We start from the raw sequence: 12,660 nt of genomic DNA, 5'->3' as shown, positions 1-12,660 counted from the left end.
GTCCCAACCGGTGATCAAGTCTACCTGAACACTCCATACGTTGCTTCAACATACCATTAGGTCTCGAAAGTAACACTAAGTACTTTGCCAAGGATTGCCCTTGTGCTAGGGATCATAGGAGAAGTGTGAACACGACTATCATGAGCAAGCACCATGACCCTGAGACAACCGCCCGTCAAGGCAATGACCATCTCTAGAGGTTAGCAAGGCAAGAATTATAGGATGCACCTTCCCGAGCCCAATATGGGAATGGCTATCCTTCAGCAAAGGATCTCTGAGGCTACTTCCTGAACATCGAAGTCCAATTGGAAGAAACCTCTCCCAATAACGTGAGGTACATACCCAGTAACGGGCTTGGAGGCGCAAAGAGTTTGGCAATTAGGGTTTTCATTATCGGCAAAAAGGATCAGAAGCTCAGGGGGAGAATGGTACTAATCTAAAGGAAAAAGGGCCGACTTGAACCCTGATGGGAAGTGTTCCATAGAAGCAAGGAAGGCAATAACGAAAGGGCAAGCAACGGGGCAAATAATAGAAGAGGACAGGTGCGGAAGAGGAGGCCGGGCTGCACACGTAGCAACGGAAAGGGGAATGCAGGCAGCAAAGGAAGTGCATCGGCGCGGGCATGAGAGAAGCGAGGGTAGCAACAACAGGAAAGCATGGGTAACAGGGAATTGTGGGCAACAGAGATGGAGCAACGCGGGCAGTATAGAGGAGAAGCGTGGGGAAGGGGCAACGAAGAGACAAGGAGAACAATGGGAGAGGAGAAAGCCAGGCGTAGGTGCACGCAACGAGGATCGCCTAACCCTTCCTCGGGATCTTATCTTCATCTTATTGTTTTGGGTTATCTTAGAGCCCCGTCCCACAGGCCATCAGTAGAGGGACGATGTTAACAAATAGTCTCACAACAGTAAGGAAAATTCACAAAAAAAAAATAGTGAAGATATAGATGTTTTGCAAATGGAGTTTGACATTGCTAATATACGGAAATTTCAGAGGGGTTACTTCTTGCTGTAGGTATCTGCGCAAAGCGATACTATCATGTCGATGTTTACCTTTTTCCACCTCAGCAATGATAGTCAGAGTACTGCCATTTATGTAAATAGGGGCAAATTACAAGGATCTTGAAGCAACGAAAAGGCTTAGAAACAAGCTCTTATTCAATCTCACATAATTTTACAAAGGTTGGTAACATCTTAGGAGAGTCTAGGGAACATAAGAGAAACGAGAAGAACTCAGGCAACTTCGCATGGATATTAGGAAGGTTGCCGAGAATTTTCGCTGTACAATCCTACAGGATGATGATAGACATTTCAAGCCCAGCAGAAATTACACAGGATTAACACGCATGAATGCAACGTTTACTTGGCGGCCGCTTTCTCTGGAAAGACGCCAGATTGGTACTCAGGCTCACAGAACTCGCCTCCGAGCTCATCACAGGCTTCGCCAGGGAACACGCTGCAGGGCAAGTGAGGTACGAAATGCTAATTAAAGGGCCTCGAGAAGCATTAATTAGTCAATCTTAACCGATAATTAACCACTCCACTCACGTTTTGGCTTCCTTGTAGTCGACGTACTCTCGATCTTGCCCGCTGAGTGGCGACGCAGCCGCCGTGGGCTTCGCGGGCGGGGCCTTGGCTTTCACCTCCGGCCCGACGCCATCCACATCGCAGGCGTCACCCCCGACCTCCTCGCAGGCCTCTGCGGGAAACACTCTGCCATATAATTCGTTAAAACACAGGAGATCAGCACTTAGCTCATGCCATCAACCATCCATTATTGTTGAACATAGCTTGGAAGCTCACGATTTCTTCTCGTCGTACGCCACGTAGTCCTGCTCCTGCTTCTGCGCGTGGCAGACGCTGAGGGTTCTTTTCTGCCTTGACGAAGCTATGGGAGTCACCCAACCCTTCATTTGCCTCACATTACCACCACCTGATGCTCTCGGAGAAAATGTGGCAGTAACAGCTGGTGCCGCAGGGGTTAGAACCAAAGCTGCCTGCATGGTGGTAACGAAAGCTACACAAGAATAGAAGATTACAAGTAAAGCTTCCACAAAGCTTTGCACACAATGGCTTGCAACACTCACAGTTCCGAAAAACTCTTAACCCTGACAGAGGATGAACTGGTGTAGAGGGTAGAGTCTCTTCGTACGAAAGGGGTAAGATATGCGTGAAGGAAAAAATGTACAACCTCATCCATAGCCCACACGTGTATTCACGTGCACGTTCCAACGTGTAAATATCTCAACGTGGAATCAAATCCCCACCACACAAACGTCTATTTCTTTTGTTAAGTCTACAGCACGAAAAGATAGTGTAATTGCACCTTTTGTGTTTGCGGGGATATATATATATATATATATACTGGCACAACAGAGTACCCCTGTTGCGCGGCATCGAACGCCCAATGGGACCAACAGTTCTACCACAACTCGTCTACGCGCTCGTAGGTGAATTGGTAGAACCTTCAAAATCGATGCTAAGGTTTAAACATTTTTTCACCATGATCACCTATTCACTTTTCATATTTTCACCATTCGATAGAGGCATTAATTAATTAATGGTACTTCAAGGGTGTACCCCTTGCCACTATGTGCCACGGGGTCTTTAAGACCCCGGTCAGGTGACATCGACGGCCAGGAGGTGATGCGAAAGTCGGCGCATAAACCTGTACTGTCGATGCTAAAAGTAAACTACGGCCAGTAAACTCGGCCCGGTGAACTACGTAGCACTGGAAAATAGCCCGACGGCTTGGGAAAACTAAAAGAATATGCATTTATTGTGAATAAAAAGACATGCACAAACTATAGAAGGAATAATCAAAGTTAATGAAACGCGGATAATTTTGGAATGAGAAGGGATTTTGGAGAAAAAAATAGGGAGAGGGTGTGAGTATTTTTCTCGTGTATGGTGTCCCAAAGTAAACTACGTGTCCAAGTAAAGTAAACTACGTGAACACTTCAAGTCAAGGTAAACTAGGCCAGGTCATGGGAAACTAGGAAAAAACCTGGGAATGAGCGATGTGTGTAAAGTAAACTAGGCTAGGTGGGGAAGTAGGAAAAAACCTAGGAATGAGCACTCTGTGTACTAGGACGTAAACTAGGCACGGGTGGTAAACTAGGACGGGTGGTAAGTGGGCTTCATCCCTATTCTCATCATTTTTCTCTTGTTTGAATCTTGTGTAGACAAATGGATCGGCTTGAAGATGATTCAAGTGATTTTGTGCTCGAGGAGGAGGAGGAGGACTTAGATGATGATACAAGCTTCTACGATGAAATGAGTGATGATATCGACATTGAAGAGCTTCTCGAAGACACCCTTAACATTAGAAGGCCTTTGGACATCTTTTGGGCCCTTTGCTACTAATGACCCTCATTAGCAATGGACCAATGAGAAGAGAGCAGTGTGCACATTTGGTCTCCTCCCCAAAAGTAGGGGATAACTAGGCTTATCTTCCTCATTAATACAAATGTGGGGTTCAAAAAGTAGGGAGACTGGCCTTCATAAATTGGGGGGGGGGAGGGGGGGGGAGGAGAGGGGAGGGGTAGGTAACTAAAAGTAGGGGGGCTCCATCATTTTTAGCCCCCATCAATCTCGTGGGTCAAAAAACCCTTAAAAATGGGTTTTTAAAAAAAAAATAAAAAAAGTGACCCCCCCTAAAAACCCAAACCAAACCATATTGTATCAAAAAGAGTTTTTTACACCTTCATCTTCTCTCTCTACACTCCATTCTCCCCTCGAACATTACCCTACACTCCATTCCCCCCAAAACCAGGAACTCAAATCTCCATAGCTCTCTCTCTCTCTCTCTCTCTCTCTCTCTCTCCCCCCTGTCTCTCTCCATCTTTCTCTCTCTACAGTGCTTAGAACTGCATCTTATTCATGTCCCTCTCTCTCTCTCTCTCTCTCTCTATTGTGCTTAGACCTGCATCTTATTCACGCCTCTCTGTCCCCTCTCTCTCTCTCTCTCTCTTCTTCTCTCCCTGCCTCTCTCCAATTATTGCAGCATAAGCAACCATGGAGGGTAGTGCATCTTCCTCGAGGAGAAGGCCGAGAGACACAATAGAGTCTATGCTCTTGCACAATGTGAGGGATGAGCATGATGCTTGGCTTGGGATGCAATTTCAGAAGGGAGATTGGGTCTATTTGCAAACCCAGTTCCACTGGACCCCATCGAGTTCGACGTCGAGATGTGGTTGAGAACCATTGGAAGGGGTGTCTACTAGGTTTCAAGGAATCAAGGCGTGATGGGTTGGTGGCCCTTGTACAACATGTGTACTCAGCACAATAGATATTTCATTGTGGCCCCAATGGCACACTCCTCTTTTTCCTTGTAACTGTATGAATTTCTCTCTAGTAGGTTAGTTTACATGGGCTCTTGTTTTCAACCTCATTTGATGGGTTTGTTTGTTTTTAGATATTTTTCCTTCCAACTTCATTGAGGAGCAGCTTGTATGAAGCCTAACAGGGACATTTCTATGCCATTCATGCTCATATAGGGGATGGAATTGTTATGGGCTACCGCATCTCCCAAGAGAGAACTCTACCCATTCACAATCGGAAGAAGCAATAGACAACAACCGTCGTTGGGTATTTACCAATGCTTTGAGCTCACGTCCCTTAAGGCTCCCCAAGCTTGCTTTTGGAAGCTCCACTCCTCCAATCTTCACCGCCATGCTGTCACTGTAGAGTTGCTCACACCACAATGCAAGGCAATCTACCTCTTACTCTTCCACACACACATGCATAGAAAAGGAACATTCACTAGGGTACTCTCTCTCTCTCTCTCTCTCTCTCTCTCTCTCTCACTCACAAGATAAAGCAAGAGCTCTCATAGCACAAAGGGGAATTGTGTCTTTTCATTATGAGAATTTGCCTTTTATACAATTGGCCTTTATTCACACTTGAGCGCCCAAAACTTACTAACTAAGGCCTTGGGTGGCTAGTATCTCAAAATGTATAACTTTTATAGTGCCTTTACATGACACTTATTAATGTCCTCAATTGGAGGAGCATCTTTGTTAATCCAAAATGGAATTAACATCCCCCCTACCTGATGTGTAAGTTCTGTGCTCATCAGAACCTTTAGCTAGGTCGAAAGACTTGGTCGCCGAACTAGTGTCTGTAGAAGTTGCGCTAGGACCAAAGCTTTTTAAGGGTTCTTCGGAATGCTGAGTGGGAAGTCCAGAACCTGCCGATGTCGACCATGTCTTCAAACGTGACATGCATGTATCCTGGAAGACACCTTAGGTGATGATAGTAAAGCATTATGTCTCTTTTAGTTGGCCCTTTGTTCATGTCAAAGCAAAGCTACTTTGTGTCAAATCCATCATGTCTTTCTTTTGGTTGATCGACGAGGACTACGATCAACTTCAGGAATCTCACAACAGCTACTATATTTGACTCCAGATTCTATGCCATGCTCTTATCCATGTGAGCAATTTCTGTTATTGACTTGTTATATCTTTGAATGTTGATGGCAAGAAATGCGGGAAGAAGTTGTATAGCAAACATGAGAATCCCGTTTCTTTGCTTCTTGGAATCGTAGTGGAGTCAGGCGCCTTTTGAGTGGCATGAATAAAGGATCTACTATCTGTGCAATGTTATAGGTACTCCTTTCGCCATTCTGGATGTATGCCAAAATCTGCCAGGTGGGGGTTGATATCATCTGTGTGGATAGCCGTGTGGCCTCCCCTTATATGCACTGGGTTTTTCTTCTACCATCTACAAAAATAATAGTTGATCATAAATGTAACAATTTTGATTTCCAGCAAATCAGAATTACGGATTGGCCAGCTTTGTGTGACAAGCCACATTTTTCCATAGCGTCCCTTCTCCACCCATCAGTAAACAACTCCTCTAAATCTGGCATTGGGGCTCGGAGAGGGTATGGAATGTAAGGTTGCCTCCTTGATGGTTGAGTATGCTCAAAGAGTGTGATTTGCATCAACACCTTGAACATGAGTTTCGGTTTCAAGAGTGGGTTGCCTGCACAGATGAAGCCCTCATATTTTGGAGTTATCAAAGACTCAATAATATTTTCATTAGAAAAAGCTTTGATATCATCGTGAGGGTGATGGCCATGTTATCGGCCTTGGTGGAGATAGTGTTAGTGCCGGCATCTCCTTGGGGGCGAGAGTGGTAGTGGAAAATCAACTGAGAGAGAAGAGAAGCGAGAGAAGATGCAATCTGCCTTAGTTTTGTTAGTTGGAGATACATTAGGAAAGGGGTTTAATAACTTACTGGCCATGGAAGAGAACACTGGATAATTAAAAGATGAGGAGGTTCCTTGTGTTTCTTCTTGACCCTCTCCAAAACTTGGGGGCGGGAGGCTAGGCTTGTTAGTTTTCATAAATTCTTGGAGATCACTTATATCATCGGTGGTTATATGAGGATATTCTATATGCTCTTTATCAAAATTAAAAATCACATTAGTGAGCATAGCCTCCAAATGTTTATGGATATTTCGATAAAGTTTTATAATACCAAAAGGATGATATAATGTAGATTTGGAAAGATTTAGATGCTAATGTGTATTATATACTTAGTCCATCCATGGCTAATAACCCATTGGTAACTTTGTGCAACCACCTCGTAGTTGGCCGGTGTCATTGGTATATCATCTAGGATAAATAGGTCGAGTTTATCGACACTGTCATCTAGGATAAATAGGTCGAGTTTATCGACACTGTCATCTAGGATGTTTGACTGTTGTAGTACGTGACACCAACTACGAAGGTTTAGCACTATGGGATTTCAGGGGGAAAAGAAAATATCGGCTGGGTTAGCTAGACCTATATCCCCCATAGGATTCCCATTATGATGGTTGGGTCAGCATTCCTTTCTGTATTTTGGTGAATGAGGGTTAGGTATCCTAGACTGAGGTCTTTAGTTAAGTTGATTTCATATTGAAGAAGAGAGAGGGTTAGTGTAGATAAAAACAATGTTAGAGTTTGAGGAGGGGCATGAGGAGTTATGGGCAAAACGAACCTACGTTCGATGAGTTGGCGCATAATTCATCTGGTTGGTCTGTTCGTTGTTGGGATCTTTCTTGGAGGGTGAATTGGCATTCCAAATCTTGTATTCTTGAGTCTTTGATGGTGAGGAGTGTGGAGATGGCGACTTCTTGCACATCTCGAGCAACAGCCAGTTTTGCATATCTTCTATATGCTTCCTTTGCTATACAAAATCCTGGATGTTGTGGCCTAAACATTAGCTTCTTTAAGTAGCCTTTGCCGCTCCTCTGCCAAGCTTTGGCTTGTAGTCAGCTGCTGGTGTACGTGCTCAAGCACTTGATGGCTAAACAGCATTTGATCTATCTCTTGAGACAGTGATTACCTCATTGAGGGCCTTTAGTTCCTCAACATGCGCTTTGTTCATTTGCTCTCTTTCTATTTGAAGGCTTACCACTCTATTTTCTGCTTGAGTAATTTCTTCAATGAGTGTTTTGATTTGTCATGTGTATCCATCTTCCTTTGCTTGGAATGTGGAATGTGCTTTCTCTAGTTGCCTTGTATATTGTGCTTCCTTCTCCTTGGTATATTTTGTGGCTTGCTCTAATCTTGCCTTGAGCTCCTCGTTTTCTTTGGTGGCACAGACTATGGTCTTGCTGATGAATCTATTATTACCTTCCAAGTATTGCAGTCTTGCCTCCTGTTCTTTGGCTACATTTAAGCTCTTTAGGATCACTTCCCAGTGTGTGGTATCTGCCTCGCTGCTATCTGCTCCTTAAGTGCTTTCACTTGGTCTGTGGACTCTTGGACCTATTTCCATAGTGTAGCATTCCTTTCATGCAGAAAGGAATGCTACACTATTTCCATAGTGTAGCATTCCTTTCATGCAGAAAGCTGACTTCTCCATACCTGTTTGCTATTAGGTCCAAAGATCTACACTTGTGGAGGCTGAGCCTTTTGTCTAGTGCACCAGTAACGTATCGAGGCCTTAGATGGTTTCTTGAAGAAAGCGATGATTATCGATTAGGCCAACACAGTCCTGCTTCTTGAAGTACTTTGCTAGCTGTAACTTTTCTCGCAAAATGTCCTCTGGCTATTCCTGTGTATGCTTCTTCTAAGATCATGATAAACTCATCTTCTCGCACACATCTCTTGAGGATATCGTCCTTGCCTAGCTTATATAATTCTCCAGCAATCAATTGATAAGGTGCAGCCATCTTAATAAGCTGATGCATCTTATCTTTGTTCAAGGGTCAATCTTGTGGGAACCCATGAGCAAGATAGTCAGATATTTCCTCACTCCACTCAGGCACCATGTCAAGTTTGAATAGACAAGCATCGAAAGGTCATTGTCAATGCCTATTGCCAACTCTCCATTAGGAATTCTAGAAATATGGTCCGCCAAAACATGTGTTCCTTTTCTAACCGTTGTGACCGTGAAGTCGAATTCCAGGAGCAGAAGCAACCATTGTGTGATTCTTCTTGTGGTGCAATGCTTGTTTACCAAATATGATAGGGCCTGATGATCCACACAAAGAATACAAATTTGTTGGTCAAGTAACGTCTGTATTTATTTATAGCATAAACCATGGCCAACCCTTCACGCTCCGTGGTGGTGTAGGTTATCTCTGTATCGACTGGCAAAGCAAACTGGGTAATCCAATTTGAATTCCCTAGGCTGCACCAATACACATCCTATAGCAAAGTTTGCTGCATTGATTTTCACGTGGAATACAAAATCCTGTTAGTATACACTCAATGCCTCCCTCTCAGCATGTATCTCACTTTGATGTATAATGCATATTTGTTAGGCCCCCATTACGACGAGGAGTAGCCATGGTGCATATGTCTTTAGTGGGAACCCCGGCTTAGATGCCGATGGGGTCATTATTGTGACCATTGATGATGGTTAGGAGATGGTCAGGGGGGGTACGAGCGTTGGTTGGGGTCCGGGGCATCGCCCGGCCCCCAGGGGTTCCCAGGGGGGCTAGCAGCCCCATTGGCAGGGGTTCGGGGGCTCCCGCCCCTGAGGTGACGGTATGAGGAATATTACCTAGAATATTCCCTCGGATACTAGGTCCATCATTAGTGGGCGGTGGTCAGTGGGCTGCGTTCTTGATACGCAGGCGGTGATCGTGTCTATGCAGTGTAATCGCCCTCGTTGTATACGCGTCTACCACACCGGCTACAGTACTATATATGGACATGGTTGCCATCAGCTAAGGGATCCAATGCTTGTGAGTATCCACCCCCTTCTACACCTCGTACTACATACTCCATCTAGAGTTTGTCTAGATCGCATCTAAGCTCTACTTGAGAGCACATGGGTGGACAACACCATCACTTATACCTCTTTGGTATAATCAAAATTTTAAATTCTCTCCATTGTGTATCTATTGCATTGTCTATTGTGCTTTGTCTTGCTATCTCTTTTCGCTGTGTCATATTCTTATATAGATCCCAATTGGGTGGTCTCAAGATTCGTACACAAGCCAATGCATTCTTCAACTTATCATAGGTCTCCTGGCATTCGTCGTCCATTTGAATACAATGAGTAGTTTATACAATGGCCTGAAAATTTCAGCATAGAATATGATGAAGCGGCGATTATACCCACAACGTGGCCAATAAACCGTTGTACACCTTTGTAGTTGGTTGGTGGGGGTAATTTCAAGATCAATTTTACCTTGCTCTCATAAGTGGAAATACCATTTTTAGACACAATGTGCCCTAAGATTGCACCGTGCTTGACCGAGAATTGACAAAGGGTTGAAGGATATAGATATAATCGACATCTTTCCTTAAGCAAGACAAGTGCTCAGTCCAGCATGAGTGTGCACATAGATCGTCAATGAATACCTCCAACCACTTTTGCAAGTAATCCTTGAAGGCCATACACAACATCAGTCCCCATTGGAAAGTTGTTGGGACATTGGTGAGGCCAAAAGGAATAATCTTATAAAATGTCCCCCACATCGTATTGAAGGCCATCTTGTGCTGGTCTTCTAGTGCTATGGACACCTGATTATAGCCTGAAAAACCCATCTAAGAAGCTGTAGGCTTCTTCACCTGTTACCTGTTCTAATACATGTTCTGTATATGGTAGTGGGTAGTGGTCTTTCCTGCCATTGACCTTTTTGAGATCAAGATAAACTCTCAATTTTCCATTTTTCTTTGGCACAATCATGATTGGTAAAAGCTAATCTATGTGCTCAATTTTATAGATGAAATCCATAGCAATGAATCTATCAATTTTCTCCTTTACAATTGCCGCATATTTCGGATTCATCTGTTTTTGTTTGGATGGTCTCAATCCTTCCATGATCAGGATATTGTGTTGAACCACTTCAGGTGGTACACCCTTCATTTCTGTGTATTTCCAAGAAAAATAGTCCTTGAATTCTTTTAAGAGAGCAATGAGTCTTTAGCAATGTAGACAGGTTTGGTGTCCTCCCCTGGCTCTGCAATATCAACCTCCTTAACTTCAGTTGTGGGCCATCATAAGACGTGAATTGGCCATCTTCCTTTACTCTTTTCACTGTCAATTGGACCACCTTCCATTCATCAATGGCGTATGTTTTCAAATGGTCTGGCAGCACTGAGAGTAGGCATGTCGTCCTCATCATCCTTCATCTGATCCATCGCCTTCTTTGCCTCGTGCTCGGCTTTACCAGAGCTTTATTTCATTTTTTATGTCCTGCCTTAGTGAGTTTAGGAGTTTTTACCTCTTGTGGTATAGCCTTTTTCTTTCCTTTTCCTTCCAAGGTTATCTTAACTCCTCACCCCAATTCTTAGAAAACTCCTCATGCACCTTAATGACCTCGAGATATCTTAGCCACTAGGTTTCCGTGGGTTTATTAGTAAGGAATTTCGTCGAGCGGTATACCTCTTTTGTTTATGCCATCTCCTAAGGCGTTGGGTGTTGTTGTGGCCTTATGACCTAGACCCCTCTATGTTGGAGGCTTCATCCTCTGCTCACGTCTATAGTGGCAAGCACATGCATCCAATTTGCGCTAAAATCTGGTGGTGGAAGCAACGCGTACACTACGGCCTCTTCCTCTTCCTGTGAATTTTCCTCAACTGGTTGACAGACTTCTTGTAAGGATGTGGTTTTCTCAGTGGGTGACCGAATCATTTCCAAACCGTTGTTCTTACATGATGGTGGTGCCTTCCATGTATGCAGATCGATTTTTAAATCTGCGAATTCTTTCAAACATACACCTGATGCCCAATCATGCAGCACCAATTTGGCTTCTCTCATGAAGGGTCTACCCAAGATAATGTCATGAATCCGACTGGTGCAAAAAAGTCCATTACAACAAATGTATGATGGTAGCGAAACGAAAAGACCTTAAGCCTAACGTTTTTCAACAGCTCCATGGGTCTGAGGATGTTCCGTCTGCCATCTTGACGATTAGATCTGCTCTTTTCAATTCTAGTTTTCCCAACATTGTTTAGTAATAATGCTCACACTGGCACCTCCATCCAGGATAGCCAGTGCTTGGTATCCGTTGTGGTGGATTGGAATTGTGGCATTCATATCATCACTCTTATAATACTGGCCGAATTGGTTGACATGTATTTTGAAACGAATCTGAGTGTTCCTTCTTCCTCATGTACTAGATTTTTCTCTGCCCCACCAGAGGTGAGTGGCTCCCCTCTATCGTGGACATTGGGTTCAATCTTCCTTCTACCCAGTCCTTGACCTTTGTCTACAAAGGTCCTAGCAGCATTTCGACAATTGTGGATAGTAAGGCTGTGACTGCCTGTGTCTCTAGGTTCCTTGGCAAGTGAGGATTCCTTACACGTGTTTGTTGCGTATTTAATCCTAGGGAATGAATGGATTGACAAATCTTGATCTGCTTCCTCAAACATTCTTGCCATGAGATCACTTTGAGTCCCTTCCTTGGAATCTTTTGGGATTAGAGTAGGCACATCCAATCTCCTTTCCTTTAACAGCTCAGTTCTTGGATACACTGTATCCCTAGCTCGGTTAGCTCTTAACTTGGATTTGTGATTACATTGACACTCCTCAACCAGGGCCTTAGCTTCTTCAAGCTTTCTTATTTCTTCTTCAACATTTGGATATTCTCCAATCCTCTTAGGGGTTGCTGGTCTCACTCTTGCAGAGTCTTGGGCATGTCCATCCTGTTTTGGCACTTGGTCACCTTCTTCCTTTGATTGGGTGGATTTGGTGTCAATGGTATCTTCTTCAAATCCATCCTGAATTATGACCATGGTATCTTCCTTGCCCACTTTTTTCACTCTTCTTCTTCTCCCAATCTTAGAGGTTGTAACACCTCCTGGGTTTTTTCCTTTGTCCACTTGTTTCGGTTGTGCTTGTTTCAGGACATTCAGTGACATGATATTCCCAAGCTGCACAGTTATAGTCATGATAGTGGTGTGGTTAGAAGTAGAAGCGGAACTACTAGCGCCGATATGGGAAGTCTTTGATCAAATGATCGACACCACACTTCACACATGAAACTATAGGCATCACATTGGTATGTGATGTGATGGTGGCTGACTGAGCTTGGCCAGCATTAGCCACATTCTTAAGAGGACACTCCGCTACTCAATGAGGACACTGAGCTTGGCCAGTATGGGTCCCCTCGTCATAGTTAAGCTTATGTCTTTTTCCTTCCATTGTAGCGTGCTTTGAAACAATGGTACTCATAGGACTCCTCTCTGGAAGCAAGGCAATAACT

At 44.0% G+C, this 12,660-nt stretch overlaps 1 protein-coding gene across 1 annotated transcript; it reads right to left on the bottom strand.

Moving 5' to 3' along the window:
• Nucleotides 1–1,073: 1,073 nt before the first annotated feature.
• Nucleotides 1,074–2,099, bottom strand: CCL (CCR-like protein). Its single transcript, XM_086790522.1, has 3 exons — nt 1,803–2,099; nt 1,548–1,712; nt 1,074–1,455 (listed from the first exon to the last, which is right to left on the bottom strand). The coding sequence occupies exons 1-3, from the start codon at nt 2,000–2,002 to the stop codon at nt 1,359–1,361; spliced, it is 462 nt and encodes a 153-aa protein (XP_086646648.1). The 5' UTR covers nt 2,003–2,099; the 3' UTR covers nt 1,074–1,358.
• Between the last annotated feature and the right edge of the window lie 10,561 nt (nt 2,100–12,660).

This window comes from Cibotium barometz, chromosome 55 (genome assembly GCF_041138505.1).
Source record: "Cibotium barometz isolate CiBa-2024 chromosome 55, ASM4113850v1, whole genome shotgun sequence".
In the NCBI taxonomy this organism is placed as follows: Eukaryota; Viridiplantae; Streptophyta; class Polypodiopsida; order Cyatheales; family Cibotiaceae; genus Cibotium; species Cibotium barometz.
The sequence above is the reverse complement of the archived record's forward strand: the minus strand, read 5'-3'. Positions and strand labels throughout refer to the sequence as shown.